General features: G+C 41.8%; 1 protein-coding gene across 6 annotated transcripts in view; it reads right to left on the reverse strand.

Annotated features, from left to right (window-relative positions):
* Positions 1-215: 215 nt before the first annotated feature.
* The window catches only part of NAXD (NAD(P)HX dehydratase), a 50,553-nt gene continuing 26,022 nt past the window's right edge, over positions 216-24,746 (reverse strand). For all 6 annotated transcript variants that reach the window (XM_074561496.1, XM_074561508.1, XM_074561505.1 and 3 more), the window contains 5 exons: positions 12,839-12,889; positions 12,654-12,758; positions 12,150-12,270; positions 3,312-3,432; positions 216-708 (listed from right to left, as the gene is read on the reverse strand). In XM_074561496.1, coding sequence (XP_074417597.1) covers positions 558-708; positions 3,312-3,432; positions 12,150-12,270; positions 12,654-12,758; positions 12,839-12,889 — 549 coding nt within the window. In that variant the 3' untranslated portion in view covers positions 216-557. The remainder of the gene's footprint in view (positions 709-3,311; positions 3,433-12,149; positions 12,271-12,653; positions 12,759-12,838; positions 12,890-24,746) is intronic.

A 24,746-nucleotide genomic window follows, 5' to 3' on the forward strand; every position in this document is an offset into this window, starting at 1 on the left:
GGGAAAAAGGCAACTAATTACATTCAGAAATCTACAGCGACTCTCATGCATTCCCTTTCCAGAGAGGCTTACGTTTTGCTTCTTAATATACTAGCATGGCAAAAAATGAGATGCAACAGCTAATTCTACACAGAGGGTCTAAGGATGAAAACAAGACAACCTTGGTGCAATCCAAGAAATTCAGTTGAGCTGGTGGAAGAATTTTTATCTAAGTATCAAGTGCATTATTTATTTTATTTTTTTTTGCTGTTCACACTTCAGTTATTGCTCAATAACTATCAAAAAGAACAGAGGAATACTTTCAGTTTAGTTTTATTATATTATAACAGATCTGCAACTACAGCTTATTTCAGCCAAAACATCTTCATATTCCAAACTCTTAAAAAATATCTACATTAATCATATTTTTCTATTCTTAAAAATAAAAAAAATCTACCTAGCATACCAATGCTGCTACAGCACTTGAAGGGGTGCATTACTTATGTCAATTCTACGGTAAATGTAATTACTCTTGCAGTCGTTGTTCTTCCTTTTCCTTCTTCTCCGCTGCTTTGGCTTCAGGTTTCAAAAAGTTTGTTAAAAGCTGTTCCGACTTCTGAAACCATGTCAGAGGCAGTCATTGAGCGTCCGAATTTCTGAAAGGCTTGGTGGTTAGACTGCCTCGTGAGAGAGCAAGCTCCAAATGCAGCCACTAGAAAGGGATTTTGCCTAAAAGGAAAACAAACAAACAACATTATAAACAGAATCTGAACACTCTTGTGTAACTCCTAAGGTGGTGGACGTAATCTTTGTACCCACAGACGTTCGGCAGCATTGTTGGGAAGGCCTCGCAAGCAATAACACCCGTGTTTCTCAGACTCTCGCAAAGCACTTTTGGCTCACTATGCTTTTTAAATAAATACTCGCCTTCCCACAGCACAGCATGTGACCGAGTGAGAAACACCATCAGGGCTGAAGGATGCAAAAGGAAAAACACGCTTAAAAAGTGGGTAAAGAAGGTGTTCCCTGTCTAGTTTTACCGATATGAAACTTGGTTCTTTCCTTCAGAGTTTCACTCCCTTTCCTCCCCCCTCGCTGGTAACTTGGTTTAGATTTGTATGGCAGGGGGTGGGGGAAGGACATGGGGATGTGGCCAAGAGACAATTTTTAACAGGGCCGTAGTCACTGCTCTGGGGCCTTCATTAGATCTGCTGAACAGGGGTACAGCGACAGCTGTAGCCCACGGCAGAAATTAAGGCACACAACTTCTTCATGCCTCCTACGTGTTTATAAACTGCCTAAAACGAGTCCTTAAAACCCAGTCCTCAAGCGCTGAACCTCCCCTGGAGAAGGCGGCACAGACCTGCCACCTCCAGAGCACCCTCTCACAGCCTGGGCCACGGGAGCCACTTCTGCTGCCTTCACAGCACCAGAGCAGAGGAAAAACACGGCAGAATAATTCAGCGGCCAGCCCTGGGCTCCAGTTGCTGGCTGGTTAGAAACCTCCCAAGGCTCAGCCATGGCTGGGACGTGGCTGCCCGTCAGTCTCTAAGGGCCCGCTGACTTCTGTACCAAGTACAAGTTTTGTGAAGGATTGCGATGTAAAGCGCGGGCAAAGCAGAAATTGAGTTTACAATTAGGTGGTACAAGGGCAGCTTCGAGTATCTTTTCCTTGAAAACGGTGACTTTGTGCACTCATCGAGGTGCAGGGGCGAGTATTTAAGCCACCTTGAGAGTCAGTCCTGGATGCCCAAATACTGCTCTGAAACGAGAGCTGTGCAGCGCAGGCTCCTGGGCGCAAGACAGTTGAAGCACCTATTTCTAAGGTTACCGCATAACCAGTGTGATACACGCCGTACTCCAAAGCCACCACCTTAGCATCCTGTCTACCTAACAGGAGAACCCCACCTACTATACCATTAGCACCCCTGAAAGCCGGTGCAATCTTAATGTTTCGAAATCCTGCTCCGCACAGAGCCGTTCTGAAACAGCAGAGCCAGGCCGAAGCGCGGAGGGACGGGCTGGGCTGCCTGGAGTGCAGCCTGCAAGCTCATGCCCTCAATTCACTGAACCTGAAGAGCTCCTCCTTTCCCGAAACACAGGAGATAAACAGGATTGGTACAGCGGGTGTTTGATGAGGGTCACCTTAACACCACCACAGGAGACACAATCTATTGCTGATGCCAATTAGACTCTCCCACTTTTCCTTCACCTATAAAATGAAGGAGTCTGAGCGAGCTGTTTGGAAAAGCCACAGCAGCCCAAGTCGGGAGAGCCTGGAGAACACATGCTGCGTTTACTGATCTCTCCAACAATTTAATACTGATCTGTTGTACACCGTGCAATAACAAAGTCACCCTTTTAATGAAGTAAAACAAAATTCTTCCTTTAGCTGCAACTTCAAATACACAACCAATCTTGGTTTCGTTTTTCATTCTGGGTGCGTTAGATTTCAGAATTTTAAAGCCTGGTTCGACTGGTCCCTCCCTCCTGCTGGGGGACCTTGTGCAGTGCTCTCAGAGTGGCCTGAGCACAGACTCGGTAACTCCCGTGGACATCGAACTGTGCGCATCTGCACGTGGCATCCAAGAGACAACAAAAGATCTCCCCCTCCTAAAGCTTCAATAGCTCTTTTACCCACAGGGAAGAGGGACTGCTATTCCCTAACTGCTTGTGTCAGGGTTCCTTTCAGCTTTATTTAAAGCAGCTGCTTTCACAGAAAGATGACGTGGCTATATGGACCAACCAGTCGGACAGGAATGGACATAATTTAACGGAAAAGCCAAGTCAGCTGCAGCTGCATGGCTGCCTTATGTACGACCAAACTGTACTGCCATTTGGCCTTAAAATGGTTACCTTTTTTGAAATTGTATTTTATTTGGAAGTTTCAACTTACCTGCCCTGATGAATTACTTAGGTACAATGCAAGAGGATTCCCCACCTTACAAAAAGAAAGCTAAATAATAAATTTTTTGAATTATAGGGATGTTACTGCCAGTGACTACCACTTATGTGTCCTTCATACCTTCTGCCTACATTTAATTGCTTTGAAAACACATACCCCACACATAAGTATCCTTGGGAATCGATCCAGGTTCACTCTTCTTCTGCCTCAAACTTGGGAGACGTTAAGATTACTGAAGCGTTTGTTGTATTAAAATTGTAACTATTATGTAGACTGCTGTAGAAAACCCTTATGTTTTTAAAAAGTACGTGGATACCTTAGTCCCACCAACTCCAACTTCATTTGGCAATTTCTATAGCAGGTCTACAACAGTCGCCACAGGAGAACAGAGACTCACACGAATTAAGTTATTAATTAATATTCATACCCATTTGTTTTTTCTGCTCCAGCAAGAAATGCCCAGTGCGCTAAGACTCCGAGAGAACCAGCAAGGAGGTCCCCCTGGCCGCCACATCTCCGGCTGCTTCCTTCGTGGCTGCACACAAGTACTACGAACAGACAAACCAAAAACAGTCATGTGCATTTTTTCTTCTCTTTATAATGACATCGCTGTAGCTGTGAGGGTTAACCTCTGAGACACACAGAGATGAACAAGTAAGAGATTAATCACAGGCAGCAGCACGTGCTGAAATACAGTACTCTTAAAAAAAAATAATAATTGCGTTAACATGTGAAAAGTACTTCTCTAATTACTTTTCAATCCTTCACAAATAACATCGCACAATGTATACGTTTTCTCCACTCGGCCTGCACAGAAGATTTAGTCACTAGTGAGTTTAGTGACCCATGTGAGCTGATGCTGCCGTGGCGAGCCGTCACCCCAAACGCAACCAGGTCCCTCCACAAAGCCATGGCACAAACGCGGCTCTCCAGAGTCTCTGACCTTCAGAGTTTACAAACATAAAACCAAGGTGTTTTACGGCAAGCGCATGCAAAATAGAACTAAAACTTCAAATCTTCAAACAGCCTTTTCCTTAGTTTTTGTAAAAACCATATGCGAAGAAAGAACTCTTTCTGCCGACCACCAGTGTCCTCAGCATCTGTGTATGCTTCCGTCAACAGTGTCACAGTGGGTAGGCCCCGTCAGAATATCGGATGTTACATTCCTATTTTAAATATACAAAGGACCTCGGTCAAACTGATCTCTTTGTGGAGCTCTAACTATGAAGAACACGCAAATGGTTTCACTAAATTAACTCCTTTGTTCTCCACTCTCAACAAGCCCAAGCAGGAAGCCTGAAGGATAGATAAGGCACACAACAAGAGAACAGCATCAATTCTGCTGCCCTTCTCCAAACTCTTTTGTGGGTATGTATCTCTCCTTAGCTTCCCCTCTTGCTAGGCTCTGGAAAAAAAAAAAAAAAGCCAGGAGAAATTTATTTTCCTCTCCTAGGAGAATGGAAAAGCTGGCAGAATCATCGGTGGCCAGGTAACGATCCTTAGCATCTCCAGGTTGAGATCCTTAGCAACTCAGGTGGAGGAGTGGGCACTACGCACACACTTGTTTGTGCGCTCCTGAGCATGCCAAGTACGCAAGCAAAGTATAAAGCGAGACATTGTTTGGACAACAGCTCTTACCTCAATTTTCTCAAGTCCCCTGGGCTGGGTTTCTCCAAGGTGTATGAGCAGAGCAGCCCAGGTGTTTTAGAGGGCCATAAAGAATAGCCATATTTTTTAAAGGTATTGTTCTCTTGCAAAATAATGGGGAAAATCTGCATAGAGCTGAAGGATTTGCAGCTAATTCTTCTTAAATAGCAAGAGGTAAAAAAAAAAACCTACTTAACACAAGTAAACCCTTTCCAGTTCATTAGCATAGTTCATTTCTGCTTTTCGTTACTCAGTGCAGCAAAGAATTGTACTTCGCTTCCATTTCCTACTGATCCTTCCAGCAGTAATTGCTGGGCTCGTGAGGCCAGGCAGTTGTGCGTTTTTGCTGCCACTGAGAGGGCAAAGATTCATTAGTCACCACGAACACAGCAGACACCGCTGCGGCGTTGCCAGCAGTTAATTTTCCCCCATCGCTCTACTCCCCTCCCCCCTCCCTCCCCCAAATTAAGATTCTGGATGTGTTTCTCAGTGAGCAGTAGTTAATGTCACATTTCACAAGTGTAATGCTCTTCCGAGTTAGCTGTTTGAAGAAGGTACGCCCTTTTAGGCGGCGTGGTTTATTTTATTAAAAAAAAAAAAAGAAAAATAAAAATACAGCGCTTTGGAGAAATTACCTCTAATTCTGGTACTTTGAAGATGGTATCTCACAGGATTTTCACTTTGAGGGCTTGAACTCCTGGCAGGAGGCAGGATGGAAATCCTCTGTTCAAAAGCTTTGGGGCCTTCTGACTGACAGCTGAGCACAAGCCCCTGCTTATTAGCTGTATGTCACCATCTGCCACTATTCTGTAGCCCCACAACCTTCCAGTCAGTTTTCAGCTGTATAGGAAAGCTCTCCTCAAACTAGGCCAATTATAATACCCCGCTCCAAAAAAAAAAAAAAAAAAAAGTAGTCTTTTGTTTGTGACTTTTTAAAAAGTAAGTCTCAAATAAGTGTGGACTACCTCGCAGGCGACAACAAAAGCAGACCTTTGTGCTCTGCACAGAGATGCTGGAAAACAAATCCATGCCATACCTTCAAAGAAGCAGAACTACAGGAAATTAACTTGAATGAGAGGGGAAAGGTATAATGCCCGGGCAATTCGTGCGCAGAGGCTCAGCTCCTCAAAGAACGTCTCAAAATAAAAGGATGATGAACATTAGAGCAGGCAATGGGAGAAGGGATGAAAAACTCCTCCGAGCCACAGTCACTGCTAACAGCTTTTAAAATAAAAGGAGGAATCCCACGCTACCATCAAGACGAACTGGCATACTGCCAAATCCGCAAAGGACAAAGTCTTCCCAATGCTTTTCCCAGCCTTCTCCTAGAACAACGAAAATAAAACTGCTGTCTTCCCGCTCCCCCAGTGCAACATCCCCCACCAAGTATCTGTGACCCGCTGTGAAGACGTCTCAAGCAGTTCTTTAAGGACCACGGGGGTGACATCCTTAATACGCTGCGCTGAGCGGTGACAACCGGTGGCAACGTTACAAGACCTCGATTAGATGGACATGGCTGAACAGTCAGCGGTGATGCCGAGAAGGCGGGCAGTTCTATTCCCTGGAGAGATGGAGAACGATGTATTTACATGAGGATGAAGGATTTTTCGGTCCATTGCCTCAGTGAGGTTATACCACGTTCAACCAGGGATGAACACGTACATCAGAAAGCCTAGAAAATGTGGTTCTTGGAATAGCTGAGGAGACCAAGACAACTGGATGCTGGACAACAGGGAAACTGCAAAGACTGAAACTGCAAAGACAGCAATCGGGCCACTTAAGGTCAATCAGTCTGACACCAGTCCCAATCGAAACAATGGAGAGGTTCACCTACAGTTCAACGGACAGACCTTAAGAGATAGAAACACACAACCGATGCCGGTCAAGCTGGCTGCTGGAGCAGGGTGTCTTGTTTTGTTTTGTTTATTAATAGGTCTGCGCAAATCTGATGTCATTATTTCACAGGGTGACGAATCAAAAAAACCCACCTCCGTATAATTAACAGACAGTCTTTTAATGAAAACTGATTTATGCTAAGTAACTTTCTGAAAACCAGATCCCTGGCCCTTACCCATGGAGCACACATATACTATTATAAGAAAAGGCCAGATGAAATACAAATGTTATCGTTGAAAAAAATCTCTGAATAAAGTATGGCAAGATCTGCTGGAGTCAGAACAACCACAGCCCTATTCAACAGTTTCAACATAACCTCCGTGATTAAACAGTGCGTAAATATTGCCAGAGCTGTACGCAGCAAATACAACACGTCCCTCGCGTAGAGTCACCCGGATTTCTTGCTTACCTAAGTCCATCCAAACAGTTTGTACTGAAATAAGAGTGCAACAGAAACAAACAAAAAACCAAACCGAACCGAAACAAAAAGAAGGCTGTCATACTGACAGAATATTGGAAAGCAGAAATTCAAGAGTTTTAGGTTGCACGCAATTCAAAATTCTGTCCCAGACTGCCTGGGTAACTATGGCCAAGTCATTTAGTAGCTTCATATATTTCAGGCCAGAAAATAAGTTACCATCACTCCTCGAAGGCAAGATAAACATTAGCATTTGGGGAGCATTCAGACCACGGTGTCACGCTTAACTATACCATTGCCAGCAAGTTTTAAGCTGAAGGAACTCCAGCCCAAACTGTGCTGGCAGATCAAAGCCCAGAAGAATGACCCATTTACGGGTATTGTATGCTTAATTAAAAAAAAAAAAAACAGCCTGTTACGTAACTGAAAATAACTGCCCTCTCTTTGAAAGAAAAAAATTAGGATGTAGTAGTTTTGCTGAGTTAACTGGGAAGCACAAATTTTGATATGGCTGTACACAGGCAGCCCTACTTACAACACTAGCTCCTACACACATTGAAGTTAGAAAACCACGGGCCCATGTGGTATAAAAAGTAACGTATATCTGCGTGGTTTTGACGCGCAACATTCCTAGGAGTGAAAAAACCCAAACAAAACAGGGATTCATTTTTGATTTTTTTTTTGTTTAGAGAACAGAATGTGAAATATGGGATAGCTAAAGGTTAAACACATAATACTGATGATGATAAAGAAGGCTAAAGAGCCTATGTGAAACGTCACGCTTACTGAGGTTGCAGACCAAAAGACAGCTTGGAGATTAAAATTTAATTCTTGAATCTGGGACGTCCTGAACAAGTTCTCTGCACTTGTTTTCCTCTTACACAGCGGGAGTATTACACTTCTCCTAATGTGCTCAAGGATCCGCATGTGAAAAGTACGACTATTCTGATATGATCCAACTGGATTAGATCAGCTAACATCAGCTACCCCACAGAACAAACACTTTTGTTTAATTAAAAGGTTTAAGATTTTCCTTTTCTATACAAAATAATGCAGCTGTCAAGGACCGTTTTGCTCCATCAAATGCAAGATTCAGGTTTAGACCATTATCAGATAGGAACAAAATATTTTACCAATATACACTTCTGACATGGCAGATATTCATACTCTCAAGAATTTTGTCTTTTTCCTTTTGCAAGTTAGTTCACAAAAGTACGCAGCTGGAGATTGTGCATATAGACAGGGAAACCAGTATCGATGACTTAGGCTGGGAGAAATCACTCAACTGATGTGGAAAATGTAAGTTGGCTTTTATATAAAGGGTGCTTATACTTTTATATTCCCTAATCACACTTTTAAAACTTAGATAGGTCCTTGAGTGTGAGACACCAGGCAGTTTAAGTTAAAAGAAAATAATCCAAATTTTATATTACATTTTCTGGATAGATGCAGGAGCCAGGGGACAGATGTCATGACAGACGAGCAGTGCCAGGCTGGGCTGCACGTGCAATGGAGAGGGCACAGTGGACAGGACCCACGCCCCCCCTGTTCGGCTCACTCTGCAGAAGCAGGACTAGAAATGAAGGTGCTGCTTCTCCGTTAAAATATAGGCGAAATTTGCTGGGCAGCTGGACACTATAAGAGCTTTTAGCCGAGTTAGCCAGGGACTGACAAGCACTGAAGAGCTCCCTGAATAGCTGTACAAAGAACGAACGGCAGAAATTAGAAGCACCGCTCGGGCATTTATGGCAAGAGCTGTCTTTTTACCCCCTACGCAGTACTCAGCACTCCCTCTCACATGCTGCTTTGCTTCTCTTGACCGTAGCTGGAACTGGGCAACTGGAGAGAAACTATATTTGGCTACTGGTTTCAGGTAAAAGTAGTCATAGGCAGCAGCGAGCTGGCTACCCATAACCTTTGGAAGGGAGGAGAGGACAAACGTAGCTGCTGGGGAAAATACAGAAAAACTCATCGTAATTTTAAAAACAAAAATCCAAATCCTCTACTTCAAGGACCTAGCCAAATTTTAAACATGTTAGGAACTAAGACTGGTATAACCACGCTTTATTATTGACCAGTTCTCCAAAGAATAATAAAAAGAAAACCTTAGAGAGCTGTGCCATAGTGAATAAAAGCTGACTTACCTTTTCCCCACAGGCTGAGTACTCATTCCTACCCTGGTCAGTGATGGCACTGATATCACCTACCAAGAGCATGGTGAAGCTCATCTTTGTAGAGCAGGGAATCAACAACTGTAGACCAAGCTATAATATGAAATTGCAAAAGGAAAGAGAAAAAGAGTATATAAAACTTAATTTAAAATCTTGGTGATGACGTTTACAGGGCAGTTGGCAGCTCATAACTGAACTGGAGGCAAATTTCAGAAAAACCTCCTTTATAGTGGAGGACTGCTACTGATTTTGGGGGGGCCATGTATATGATTCAGGACTGATTTTAAGGCCATAAGGAATCACCTGCATCATGTAATCTGACCTGTAAAAACAAACATCAAAGGTGTCCAGACACTTCACAGTTTGGCAATCTAACAAAATTCTAGGTATGTTATTGTCATTCCTGATTTCTTTGTTTGTTAATAAAATCTGCCTTACTTTTAATCTGAATTTATTAAGCTTCAGCTTCTAATTAGAATTTATTGTGCCTGTCTGCTTAGATTACAGAGCTATCTGCCGACAGTAATCCTTCACCGACACCTGTACTTCCGGCTCACTATCAAATCACCTGATAACCTTTCTTGTCTTCAACTAACAGAGGTAAATTGTCTCCTGAATTTCCTACAGACTTCTGAATAAAAGTATTGTGAAAATAACCAAGACAATCACTCTAAGCTCTAAAGTATTCACCGAGCCAGTCTTCCCTGCTGCAAAATTCGGCATCTTCAAAAAGCCTTTCTTCCGCAACAGCCAAGCACAGAACACTAAAGCAACACGGTTAAGTTTGCAGCTTCTGGTTTTCCTGGAGAGCACGGAGACTTACTTTCCCGCCCCATCCTCCTCAGAAAGCATCCATGCAGTACATTCCCAAAGGAGAAATTTTAAAAGTGATATATGGGAACTACAGTATCAGTGTGCTAAGGACATGAGCTCAAGCAGGAAACGTCCAAAAATAGGTACAGCTTCAGCACTACAAACTGATGATGACATGAAAAATAAGAGGAGTACACAGATCTTTTAATAACATTTGATTGTGCTCAGAGGACATTGGCCTGATCCAATGATCTGGATTTCCCTCACACTGGAATCGTGATGTATGTTGTCTTAGCTGAAAAAAAAATGACATCAGATCAAAAGAACAGACAGATGAAAAAAAAGAAGTTAAGAGCGAAAAACCTGGGAGAGAATTCAAGGTCAGTGACATGACAGCATGTTCTGTGTTGTGGCACAGAGCAGACAGTAGAATCTCCTTTCTCAAGGTAATTTTGCATTTGAGAAGCTTTTAAAAAATTGACTGACAGTAACTCCCAGACCCAAAGAACATTCTTCTTAAAAGGAAGCTGAAGTCTATAGTTTCTGCAAAATTCTCAGGAACCTTCTTGCAAGAAACACAAACCCTAAAAACAGCGTTTGTAACAGACATTATAACCTGTATTAAACCTGACAACTGCTTTCTTACAGCTCAGCGATGCTGCCTGTAATGTCTGTAATCCAGGAGAGAGAAAGCATCAGTGATAGAACCAAGGTAAAAAACAAGAAGGCAGCCTACAGCTGGACATCACACAACTGCTATAAAGGCACATAACTGTTTTTATTTCAAAAAGCCACTTAACTAAGAGAAAAAAGAAACAGAACACAACAGAGACAAAGAACAAAGTGGGGGAAAAAAATAAAAACAAAGAGCCCCAAAAGCACACAAGTCATACACCGAACTTGTGCCACACCTCAACATTCAAAATTGAAACTGGAAAGAGTCCCATTTGTTTGCTGCTTTCTTGAATCCTGCGTGACAAGAGACAATGAAGATGGAGCGTCCCCTCTCTCCAGTGTAGGGGTACACTTATCTCAAGAATAACAGCTCAAAAGGAGAACAGAGATATACTAGGTAATGTGCTCATTCTAAAGCGCTCACCCAGTTTTCCTGACATTCATGAAAAAAGCAACAATCCTGCATATAAAGAACATTGTTGACATAAAACCAGAAAAAAGATACACTACAGTGCTCTAAAGCTCTCTAGCTGGCATAAACTGGAGCCAGGCTATTTAATCCTCTGGCAGAGTTCATCCCCCCTTAAGCCTGGCCTGACTGCCCACGGTTACAAATCAAGTCTGCTATGGGTGCAAATAAGACAGCAGACTTCATGCAGCGTAACTTGGGTACTGTATGACCCCCCAAAGTCCTTCATCACATAGGCATAACCATACTGCTTCCAGAGCCCAGCTTGCTTCACAGTCTGCTATAGTATCTGTACTGATGTGGGTATGCGGAAGGCGGCTCGGCACAAACTAGTTGTCATATTACATCTGTTTTTCTGTTACAAAAGACTCCCGTGGCACCCAATAATGAAAAATTGACTGTTATGTACAAAACGGTTCTGAAGAGGCATAAACATTTATCAGAGATTAGCATTTCAAGTAATTAGAGGCAGAGCTGCTGCTTGTTATGTATGTGAAATAAGACTATGTAGTCAAAATGTGATGAAGGCACTCATGAATTAATTTTACACTGATCACAGTAAATGATCAGTATAAAAAGCATCAGACAGGCAGCTAATTTTACTAAGTATACTTTAACCATATTAGTAATTGACTGTTTTAAAAAAGTTGTAATGGCAATCTAGAGTTAATTTTTTTGATTGTTTGTTTTTTGTCAGGTCTAATGTACGAATTATATATGTACATGCTAATCTACAGCATGGTGTACAGTATCAAGGAACAGACAAGCTCATGAACCTCAAGACGTATTCATTTTTCAGACACACCAATATACGGTGAAACAACAATACTATTCTCCAGTACATCTGCACTTATATAGATCATCTCAGCTAAGGATTTTAAAACAGTTCACAGAGAATAAAAAATTAATTTTGCAATAACTCTGTCATGTAAAACACGTTATAGCCATTTAAATAAGAAATAAAATGAGCAGCTTTTTTTCAGCAACTAAATTAAGTGTCACTCTTAAAATATCAATTTACACAACTCATGTAAAGATAGCCATCCTTCCCCTTCAATCTTCAGGGGAATACAGTCAACCAATTACTATATATAGTCCAACCACTGGACTACAACTGAAAGAAAACAAACAAACAAAAAAATAACCACATTGCTAAAAGCAAAAGGTTTCACTTACCTTTCTCTCCATCTGAAATAAGATCTCTTTCTCCCTTTTGAACAATTGTCAAATTCCCCATGGCTTGGCTGAGTCTTAATACACATCCATGATGATCACTACTGTCTACGGGGTCTCTAAGCTACAACACAAGAATTCCATACACAGTACATATTTTACTACTAGAACAATATATTCTAACACATGCTACTTCAGCATATGTACGGGAGGGAAAAAAAACACAATAAAAAAGTATCATCATCAGTCTTTCCAGGTATTTTTTTTTTTTTATACCCACTGCAGTGCCAAAAAAATGCATAAGAATGGGTCATCTTTAAAAAAGAGCTCTGTTTAAGAATATGCATTATTGTGGCAATTATCCCATGGAATAAAAACCCAGAGAGAGAATGCTTCTCGCATATAAGAAACGGCACATAATGTTTAAGCCAGTAATAAGTTGTTTATTTTTAAAACTAAAAGACTAAACTTGCACGTACTTAAATATCAAAAAGGAAAAGGGCTCACCATGGCTTCATACAGTCTACTGAACTCCATGTAGTTTGGAGTAAGAATAGCTCGCTGGTAGCCTTGAATAAGAGAAGGCTGCTGGGAAATGAGCCACAGTCCATCCTGCAAAAAACAGTTAGAAGAACATTTACTGAATAGATTCTTGAATGTCAAACCACTGACTGAAACAAGAAAATACTTACAGCATCAATAATGATAGGGATTCCTTTCACTTTTGATTTTTCTATAATACCCTGCAAAAAAATGCAGATAACTTCAAGATGCTTGTTAATTTAAATCTTGTAAGTTCCAAAACAAATTCATACAATAAATCTGATCATACAAGTTGTTTTTCAAAGTAACATAGAAAAAACCTGTTACATTCTGCAAACTGATATAAGACATTTTCATATCAACTGGCAACTTCACAGTTACATTGTTCTCTCCCTGGTTCAAGTATAATCAACAGGGTTTCCGTAAGGGACATCTTGGTGTTGATATGCAAACAAGCAAGCGATCGCACTCGCTCTCCCTGCTGTGGGAGGTGTGCAATCAATACCAACTAAGTACATAGTAAACATACGTCTCCAATTAAAAAAAAAAATAAATAAAATCCAAATGAATATTGCCACGATAGAAATCTATCAGTAACTGTAACATTAATTTTAGTTGCTTTTCTGATGATAGCCCCATTGCAGTACTTGAGCTGATGTACAAGCTTCCCAAGACAAGGACATGTCATTTCAACTCATGGTCCTGGAGGTTTTATACTTCCAAAGCAAAACCCAAAAGGCTCAGAGAACAGACCATTTGCAAAAGTTTTTTTCAGCAAGCAGTATCTACTGGCAGCCCATCTGCCCTCGATCTCCCTCCTAACCAAGCAGTAGCAACAACTGATAATCAAGCTTTTTTAATGAGCAATGGCTGACAGTCAAGATTTTTGAATGTTGGTCATTACCAACTTGACTTTGAAGCTGGAGAGTTTCTCTTTCTCCTGTTTAAGATAAGAGAGGATGGTACCTATCCAAAAGTCTAATTATTTTTGAACGTTATTAAGCTCTTCAGATTAGCTATCATACAGCACTGAGCTCCACAGGTTAGCATGACACTACGTAAGGAGTAAGGAAGAAGTTTTTAATTAGTGTTCAGTGTACTGGACACACCTCTGTTCTTGTATTGTGGTCAAAATAAACACAGCCCATCTTGCTTTCTGTAAATTATTGATTGTGGTATACACATATCCTCACTAACTCATTCCTACCCGATTCTGATTTTTGCAATACCAGTAGAAATACTTCCCTTCTATTTTTAGATGGATGACCAGAATTTAGCGGCATGCTTCAACTCAACACCACTTTTATTTGTTTGGGCACTGTTTGCATGTTGTAAGCGTGAGACTGAAACACGCACCACCGCTCCACAGCCTCAGGACTTGTCTCAACACACAGCTGCAGCTACCTTAGATGCCACTATGGAATAAAAACCTTTCCATGACACACACATGCTTGCACAGGTCTCGGCTTGGGCTGTGCGTCACAGACTGCCAGGTGCCCACCCTCCTTGGGATCCTAGGGGAACACCCCACAAGTCTTCCCTCATATTCAGCTACTTAAATAATTCTGAACCAAGAGCAAGTTTTACACAACTCGCAGCATTCAGCTACTACTAAATTATTCAAATTTATGAATAAGTATATTTAACAGCTATGCAAGGATGGAATCTTAAAACATACCTGGAATTAGTTGTGGCATACTGAAAACCAGAGCGCCTTACTTTCAAAGCTTTTAAGAAATTTATGAAACAGAGTAATTTCTTTATTCATTAATGTTAATCTGCACAGATGTGCACAGCTCAGTTTTCCTTCACAGAAACTGTACTGCTTTGACCCTGCTGTGTTAAGTTCATTACCAATTACGTTTAATTTGACTCACTTGGTTATAATAAAATAAGGCTGCGGCTCTAGCAACAAGGCTTATGTTTGTCGGGGGTTTTTTTGTCTTGTATAAATGAATGTTATACATACAACAGTCCAATTATTTTTGAACCACACTAAGCTCTCCTGATTAGATATCATATGGCACTGAGCCCCAGAGGTTAGCAAGGTATTACGTAAGAAAGCATTCAGATCACCCTCCCCCAAATTTTGCAGATACAAATACTGTTTACTGCAATCTCGTTTTAATTAGAGTATTTTTGTACATTAGCAGCTTCACCAAACTCCTTCAGTACACTTAAAATGATTACTGCTCTACTTCCCACTAACGTGAATCACCAGTTTATTCTAGCACATCAACTTTAGTAAGCCAGTCTTTCATGACACTTCATTTTTTAAATCAAAAAAAGATTTCCCCAACAAATTCCATAAGGGCATCTGAAGGAAGACACCAGATCTTAGAAGTCCTTATCCTTCCGAACTATTCTCTTAAATTCATTATGAGCAATCCACAGAACTAATTCTGCCAAAGTTCTGTTCCCAAAACAGTTAAGGTTTGGCCGCTGCTCTTCTTGTTTGGCCCCTTTTCACATTTCCCCATAATTGTCATTTTGTCTACTTCTCTTTTTGTCTATATAGGTGTCTAACAACAGGCTAAATCAAGAATCCTGAAGATCCATTTTCCACAAAAAGAACGTAAGAAAAAAAAAAAAAGAAAAAAAATGTGGAAGTTACAAAGCATGAAAGTATACATGCAGTTAAACAGCTTCTGGAAGGCTGGGTCACTGGTACACTCCAGAGAAATAAGACATTTCTTCCTAATAACGATTTGAGTTCCTACCTCTCTAGCATGTCCTCCACAATCCTGAGACACCTGACCTCTTCTCTGAAGAGAAATTTCATCTTGCTAAGTAAAACCTACTGGCCAAGCAACTTTTATTGTGTACCGAGTCTCTGAGGTATCCGTTTCTAATCTAAGACGCTGAGCGATCTTTGCTTTTTAGTTTCGCTCCTTATAAAACAAATAATCAGGGGATACAAAGTCCTTTGTCTTATTTAGAAAGCTCATTTTTGATTAAAAAAAACAAAAAAAAAAAAAACAAAAAAACAAGCCAACAAAAAAACCACACAAAGACCAAACCAGCCCCCAAGCAAAAAACTACCCTAATTATTTTTGTTTCCTCTTTCTTCCTTAAACCCAGACAGAAACTGATTGGAGACTGACAAGGAACCTCAGAGAGGAAGTTCTGGGGAGGGAGGGGGTAATCTGGCAACTGAAATAAAGCAGTAACAGAGATAAGAGAACCCCCATAAGACGACAATCACCCATTTGAAGGGCACAACATTCACTGGAGAACCTCTGCTTCCTATTGATTGTGGCCAGGACCCATCTCACCTGCTGCCATTTAAAGGTCAAGTGGCTCACCACTGGAGAGCAATTCATCCCGCCTGGCTCCGACACCGCATTTAGGGTGGGATGAATCACCAACAGACATACCTGCCTCTCCTCAGCTATCACAGAGGGAGCAGAGACACCTTACCGATTTAGACACCAAGAACTAGGTGAGATGAAGCCCACTTTCAAACACTCTATTACTGCAGATACTGTACCTTTAAAAAAAAAATTGTGTAAGAGGTGTTTACAGCAATGACGGCTACATCCTCTGTGCAGAATATTTTGTTCCTGGAAGCAAAAATCAATTTTTAGCTGAATCTGTACCTCCATATTTGGCATGGACTTTCCTGTTTTAATACTTGTAGCATATAGAAGAACCTTCACTGTTAATTGCACAATTAATACAGCTCAGGCTATCTCTACTTTCACACCAAAACTTATTTAATGGTTTCTGATAGGATTCTGTGTATGAGCAGGGATCACCTGTTCAGCTTTACCCCATGTAATGGTGATTTATATGGGAAAGGACTTAGAATAGAACATTGCTAACTAAAAATAGTAACAAATGTTACTAAGAAAAGACCTGAAATCCAAACACCAATCACACAAATCAACAGCAAGAGATACAGGTATCAATGACAAAACCAAGACATCACCCCTTCCCTTCAAGCAGCATTTTGAATTTTAAGATTTTGGAGATTCTAGCTCCAAGATATCCCAATGGACTACCTTTCCTTGCACAGAATATACTATACCATAACAGCAGTGGTTCAGCTTGGTTCAGTACAAGGCAGGAGCATTTCTTTCACTCGATTCCTAAGCACTCCAGGACATCCAGAAATGAAGGACTGGGCTCACGGAGCAGAGAGGACAATGAGGAGGAGAAAGTAACACACTGCTGTCATCCAACCTCATGACCTATGCCATACTGGTTAGCTAAGACTGAAATTTGGATCTTTCCTCTGCAATATTCACATCCAGGCCCAAGTTTTGGTGTCCTTACCTTTCACGTAGGTAGTCCTTATAAAAGGGATTTGGGCAGTCTCTTGCTAGAGACATCCTACTTTGTATGAGTTAGCTAAATACTTGGTGACTCTCTGAAACAAGTGATTCCACAGCCCACATTTGAATGAGGAAAGGGAAACAGGTTCCACCCCACTGTGATTAAAATCAGCAATAATGAACTGTATTACAAGAGTGCAGGACTCATGCTAGACCTAATCTGTAACAAGAGCTTCCTCTCCTTATAAGCAAAGGCCAAATCTTAAGTTTCTACCCTAATTAAGCCAAAGAGGAAATGACCTGGGATTCACACATCCCGTGAAGGTGCTGTATAAGACAACCTCCCACAGAGTTACCATTTGTTAGCAGCACAAAATACTCGACATTTAGGAATGCCCAAAATAACATTCCAGTGATTGCAATTTTGGGTGGAGGTGGTTGAGGGGAGGAGAGCCAGAGAGGGTAAAATTAACCTGAATCAACTCCCACTCTACTCTTGAAATACAAAATTTCCTGAAAAATCATTGTTCTGTGACTGGGTACCCAGGACTTGTATGCAAGCAACCTACTCAAAAACTGAAAAAGTTGTCACAGTAGAAACCAGTGCTCTATCTGGGTAAAGGTAACCCTTTACTGTAATTGGGAAATTTAACAAAGTAAGGGCGATGTGTTTTAACTAATTCTTTTATTATTATTATGGAAGCTATTCCCTGAAATGCAATGCATTCGTTTCATTAGAAATCTGTGTTCTCTGTCCCAACTTTCACATGGGAATTATAAAATAGATTCCCAAAACCAAACCTCTTGCACGCTTCCACAATTATTATGGAAAAAGGGAATGGGCCAAGATGAGCCAGTGCAAGACATTGGCTGTAAAAAACAGCTAGGAGTGGAATGGGGGGGGAAAACATGTGAGGGAGGAATAAATTGCTATGGAGCTCCTACAATCAAAAGGTATCTCATCAGCCATGGAAGTCTTCACAGAGCAGCCACCCTGAGGCATCAGGAGCGGAGAGCAGGTGGTGCACCCATAGTCAGCACCCACAGCTTCTTGCCAAACTCCGCAGTCAGTCCAGACTTCTCCACCCAAGTCCAGGAGCCAGCAATAGCACACATGCCCCATTCACTCTGCCTGCCTACAACACTATACGAGCTGCTTTTCCACAGCTCCTGGGAAAAGACAATTAGGTACAGTTTTGCCCACACCTGGCTTAAATGTAATTTTCAGCTTTTTTAATTAGATGTGGATTGGCAGCAGAATGTCTGCAATGATTTTTAATATATTATTAGTCATATCACTACTTGTGTTTTTCCTGATGAACTGGTTTAGATACACAATAACTTTGGCATTCAGTGTTTGCAAAGGGAAGAATCAGGAAATTAGAGCCAGTGGTTTTAATAAAAGATTGAATTTTAATGAAATAAACAGAAAACCACAATAGCAGCATATAAAGCAACATCTATCCCACAGGAGTAATTAATTTTCACTAAGGAAGCATCACACTGTCATCTTTTGACCTTGCAAAGGAAAGATACTGAGGGCAAGGTTTCCTTTACTGACACCAGCTACGAACACTGCATTTCCCATGTCCCTTCAAGAGGGCTTGTCTTGGCCTACTCTTGGCAAAATTCCTTACCCACGTGCTCAAAAAGTAGTACAAGCTTCAGCATGCCACAATAATGGATAGCACTGACCACGATGACACACAAACATTTTAGGAAGCAGTATAACCTTGCCTTCAGCCCACCGAAAGTGCACTCTACTGCAACCTGCAAATGCCAAGTACGTAAGTAAGTCTTCTGCTAGATGTTCCAAAGTAAAGTTAAAATATCTGAGGGGAGCTGCTAAGCAGGTGTGGTCCTTTAAACAAGAGTTTGCACCCATACAGCTTGTTAAAAGACAGATTTCTAAGAGATAATAATATCCTTGCTTGTCCAAACAGGAAACTGCCAGACCTCCTTGCTATCTGGGCAGTTTGTGCCTTGCCTACACTCACACATCTAAAACTCCAGTCAGCTGAGGCCTGCAGAGCAAGCCAATGCTACCCTATACTGTACACCTCTGGCAGGGTAATCGAAGGCCTGCCCATAGCCCCGAGAGGTTAAAAGGCCCGTTCTCTAAAAGTTCAAATACCACCTTCTGGAATGCTGGTTACATTAAGGCGACCGATAGCGCGGTTTAGCTCCCCTGCTCCCATCCGTTCTACTGATCTGACAACGCTGACTGGCCCAGGCTCCTGGGTGACTAAGCTGGAGCCACCAGACACAGCAAGAGTGACTAGCTTCTGGTTTGGTAGAGACATGCATAACGTGCATAACGTGGCACTGGCTAGGTCTCATACAACCTTAAATAATGAAAAAGGAGTGGCAGCTCCTTTTATAAAGAACCCTCTCCTGAAAGCTAGGATCAGAAACTGCTGTTGAAATGCCACTCTAATTGCTTGTATTTTCCGCATGGATGCTGCTCTCATCCAACAATCCTGAATCCATGGTTTTGTCTGGAACAGAGACATAAAAGGGAAGAAATAGCCAGAAATTTCACTGTAAATGCTGCAGCTGGAAGCATTTCTGCACATCCCCCTCCCCAAGGTGCCCAGGAGGAACAAACAAGTTCAACCCCACCACGCTGCAAACCAATTCCTCCAAATAGGCACTGAAACGCCTAGGAAGCATTTCCGCGTTCCTTGCTTCAAGCGTGGATAAATGCAGAGTTAGCAGGGGCTCAGCTGCGTAGAGGTCAGGATGCAGCTCTGTAGCAGAGATGCTTGGAAAATGGGCTTGGCAAGCAGAAGTTTGTAATCTTGCACAGCTAGACGTAGGCAAATATCCCAAGCTCCGGCTGTGCTCAAGGCTACAGTCAGGGTTGGGGGTGGGGTGGGGAGAAGCTTCCTAAATAGAATATATTTGATACAGGAGGTTTTGAAAAACATTAAAAATGGAGTTCCACTCTCTGAGATTCTTCACATTAGAAACATGTTTTCAGTAACTGGTTTTGGTTTTTTATCTCTCCACTGGTGGGAGCTTGCTTTCATTAGTTCCCACAAACCAATCCAAGAATTCATCCCCCTTTCAAAGCTCAGCAATGTCAATCAAGATCTCACTTTGTGGACAAGATTTATATAAATCACCTTTAACTAGCCTAATTGCCTCAGTTTTACTTTATATATTCCTGTATGTATAACTATCACCAGCTCATTAATCACTCCACTAAGCTCTCAAACCTCACATATGAAATGATTAACTACTGACCACCATTGGTACTAGTTGAATGAAGAGTCACATAACAGAGATGAATATCCTTTCTTTGAAACAAATAGCTTCTTTATCTCATGGTTTATGCTCCACTCAATTTAACTGGGTCTTTTGTCTTTTAACTGTAGTACCACATGCTAGGCCCTGTTTTCCAAAACAGATTTTCAGGTGCACAGGAAAACACTTCACTTAAGCCACACAGAGGGTGATGAGGACTCTAAAGAGCACCCCACTACATCGTCAAGCTCATTAAGTGCTTTGGGAAATGTTAAAAGCTGTTGTTAAAACTAACAAAGCTGAAGATGCCGTAAATCACAGCTAATCAAAACTGTTCTAGTCTACATAAAATAAAAAGAAGGAAAAATATGAGAATGATCCACTTGCAGATTCCTTCTTTGAATTCAAAGTAGATCGCCTGCTGTCCAACTTGGAGCAAAACTGCAGCTAACAGTTTCTTAATATCTGCCTCAATCCTATGCTAAATTCTTAAAGAAGTGACATAATCGAAAGTAATGCCTGAACTTAAGGAACACAAGAAAACAAAGCAAAAGCCTCTGAAATACTGTCCTAGTTATGCAAAAAGTCAGAGCCCTCCTTTTTAGCTACCTTCCCCAAATTCATGATCAACCAGACACCACTTGAGAAGCTACATTTATACACTTCCATCCCTAAATGCATTCAAATCCAGTTTAAGCAATAATCCTGTTTACTCCAATGCAAAGCAAAAAAATCTAAATCAGAATAAATAAAGGCACTAAATTTTCTCATGCTGTCTCATCCACTGAACGTTTGCACTCACAAAGCAAGCTCTACAAGTTTTCCAATTTATGGTTGATTATGTTAATGCTAGATTTGGCTTAAGATATTCATGGTCAGCTGTTGGCATTTTGTCTTAAAATAAAACAAATAAACATAAACTTAAAATGAACCCTGGAATTTATCACTGCCAATTTCTTTTTAGGGTTTCTAGCTGAATGATGCTCAGGAAGAGTTGAAAACTTATTCAATTCCAGTGTTTTGCTTACAAATCCTTTTAAGTATCAAAATCAAGTTAAACAACAATATAAGCCTACACGCGCAAAGCAAATAAACATCCCACTTCACTATGAATGAGTTTCATCAAGATCCATTACATATATTAGAAAATAAATTCCGCTTGCAAGCTGCATAAACCTGTATTTAAGGTCCTGTTAGCATATTTTCGAACACTGTTTTTCTAATCAAGCCATTTACGAGGAAGCCACAGAATACTAATAGTTCTTAGCACAAGCAGCAATAGCTCTCCCTGCCTGGAGCTGGCGCTCCCAACCTTTATCCGCACCAGTACCACCATCAGAGAAAGAACTGCATCCTACCCCAGCAACTGCTTCATCTTAGGTGAAAACGTCCACAAATTCTGACTCTTGTCAGGCTGTTTGAAAGCAACAAGGCTTGGCTAGTAAGAGAGTAGTTTTTCCGCTGGATACTACTTGTGGTACATGCATCAATCTTGGAGGTTGGGTGGGGGCTGAAAGAAATAAAGTTTACACACACATTCTCATAGCGGGCATGGGTACATGCCCTCTGGTTTTGGCCTCTGCAGTACCACAGGCACATCCACCTGACCTCCTCCTAACTGAAGGCTGAGAACAGAAGGTGCTGTGTCCTTCCCTACGAACTGCCAAATCCCCACAGCAGGTGGGAATCTGCAGGGAACGTAAACAGGGCAGGACGTAAATGCACACATGACATGTATTGAACAATTAAGTTTCTGGTAAATAACTTTTCTGCTAACTTGAGTTTCCAGCGATTCCAAAGAGTCAATGCATCCTGTTGTTCATATTCATACGTGGTGTCAGGTACCACAGACAATACTACCAATCTATAAGCTGCAGCATTAGCCGGGGATGCTTCTCAGATATTTTATACTTGGAACAAACAGAACCCAGGGGACTGCTCAGTAGCAAGAGGAAAATGCTTCTCAAAGCCCACGGCAACAGATTTAGCTTTAACAGACTGCTATGACAACAAAAGGTGGCTCTGTATGCTGTAGTCCTTTTAAGCTTGTAAAAAGTAGTGCAGATGATAGTGTAGTGAAGCACCTGGTCCCACTCTTTCAATTTATTAAGGCCATGAAATGTTGCCTGAATCATGAAGGCATAAGGCTTAAATGGGGGAAATTAATCCAACAAACCAAAAACAAACCTAGAAAGGCTGATACCTCAGCTGAGGTTGAACTGAGAATCCATCTGAAAGAGAAAATTTCAAATGGGCCCTCTTTGGGCATACTTGATGGAGGTGATTCATGACAACGGCCCAAAGCTCTCCCACCCTTTGCTTGATGTTAACTACAGCCAAGATATTTCCACACAACCTTAAGATGATGTCACTAGGGGTGGATAATGAGATTTCTGAAATCTATATCCCAACAGATAGCAGAGATCTTTAAGGGCAAATGACTGGGCGAGGATAGTGTTTGCAGGGTGAGGGGGGCAGAAATGGCAGCTAGGCAGGGCCTCAGCCAAAAGAAGAGCCCAGGCTGGTATTCAGGACATTTTCTTGGAGATAAAATAAAGACTGAGAATTGAGCAAGAGAAGCAAGTAGGCAGTTTGAGAACCCAGTCGATTTTACCATGTAATCTGAGTTATGCAGAGACATTCTTGCTATTAATCATTACCTCTCTTACAGGAGGGAAGCAAGCATGCTCTGCTGAAACACCAATCTAACTTTGCTGCTGGAAGACAAAACACGGCAAGACTGGAGCGACGGAGTCCAGGATTTGGTGCTACCACTTCAGGGAGGGAGGCAAGGAACCCCATTTGATCACAAAGCCAGTAACATACCCAATAAAGATTGGTCAAACTCAGAAGCAGAAAATTTGACAGGAACATCCCATTCATGCCAGAAGGAGCAGGAAGAGAAAGGAGATGAGAAGAGGCTGGAAACTGATACAGGACACAGCTAAGCCTGTGAATGCAGAACACCCTGGAGCATTAGGCAGCATCATCTCCTCTCCTAGATTGCTATGCAAAGAGTATCATGTTCTTTCCAAAGTCCCCTTGGTAGCTGCACCCATCACCTTGCAGGAGAGGAACTTGGTTCTCTCACAAACTTGAGGAACGGCTCTTGATGGTACAGGCAGGAATTCCCCTACTTCCAAGCCTCGGGCTACAAGAAAAATCCAATCAGAGTAAGACCAGAAGCGCGAGCGTCCCTGGAACGGCTGAATGAAGAACACTGTGGTGGGTAGGTATAATAGGGTCATAGTACTGCTGCTGTGTGGAAAAAGGAGAATATCCAATAGCTTTGGAAATATGTTGCTTGTAAGCATTGACAGAGGACAGGTGTAGGAACCTTGGCCTTGCTTCCACGTGGCAGATAAACTCTTCCTCAACAGAGTCTAAACCACCACCAGCAGCATATCAACTGAGGTGAACTCGGGGAGGTAACAGTACTGTCATCTCTGGCCAGAATCAATCACAGACACTGAAAGGGGAAAACAAATGGCCTGACATAGCCTACAAGGAAGCTGGCTGTGGTGGCCAAGTTCCATCCCAGATGTGGTAACAGCATTTTGGAAGTTTGAAGTAGAATGGGGAGTAGAAACGCTTCAATCTGCACAGTCCAGAACTGAGAAGTGGAGCAGAAACATGTTTTTGTTCCTTTTTCTTGAAGGGAAGTAACTTGGACTGCCTTTATTAAGACTAGGATTGCCACTTCTGCATGGGATCCAGCTGCACAGCTATTAGGACACAACAAATGCTTTCTTTAGGACATGTTTCTGAAGCTGCAGCTCCTGCAAACCCTTGTCTAGAAAGCTCTGACAGAGCATCAGCCCTCACCCAGGCAACTGAGAACAAGCATGTGAGGGTTTTGTCACAGACCCACAGAAGTGGCATAAGAGAGAAGGATATAACTTGTAGAGCGCTTTCTTGTAACGGGACTTGTTAAGGGAATTATAAGCGAAACCAGACAATCACAGGAAGCCAATAAGTATGTATTCAAAGAGTATCACTATGCTCTCAAAAAAATAAAAATAAATCAAAGGAAACTGATCACAATGTGCTGCTTATCCATCAGACTGTTAAAAGGAACTGAAATGCCACACTGCATACACTGCAGGCATCAAGCGTGAGGGAGGTAGGTGATATAGTAAAGACGCTGAGGACGCAAAGCATTCTCTAGCCTAGAGAGAGATGTACCATCTGGTCAACAAGCAGTCAGGCTATTCCACAATAAAACACTGCCCATGGGCCGTATACCAGAAATTGCAGCTTACCGCATTAGTATCTTAATTCCTCAATGCTCAGAAGACAGAAACAGCCCAAACACATGACCGTTTGGACAAGCACAATCATTGGCAACGTGCTGGCACAATACTGACAAGAACTGACATAAAAACAGCATCAGAGAGGTGACAGACCACTATGCCTCAGCACTTTAATGGGGCAGGAGGAGGAAGAGGGGAAGCGCTCTCTCATCCTCACTGCCACTCTGGCACAAAACGCTGACCAGAAAGCAGACACCAATCTCCATCTAGCCCTGCAT

Source organism: Larus michahellis, chromosome 1 (assembly GCF_964199755.1).
Source record: "Larus michahellis chromosome 1, bLarMic1.1, whole genome shotgun sequence".
NCBI classification, from domain to species: domain Eukaryota; kingdom Metazoa; phylum Chordata; class Aves; order Charadriiformes; family Laridae; genus Larus; species Larus michahellis.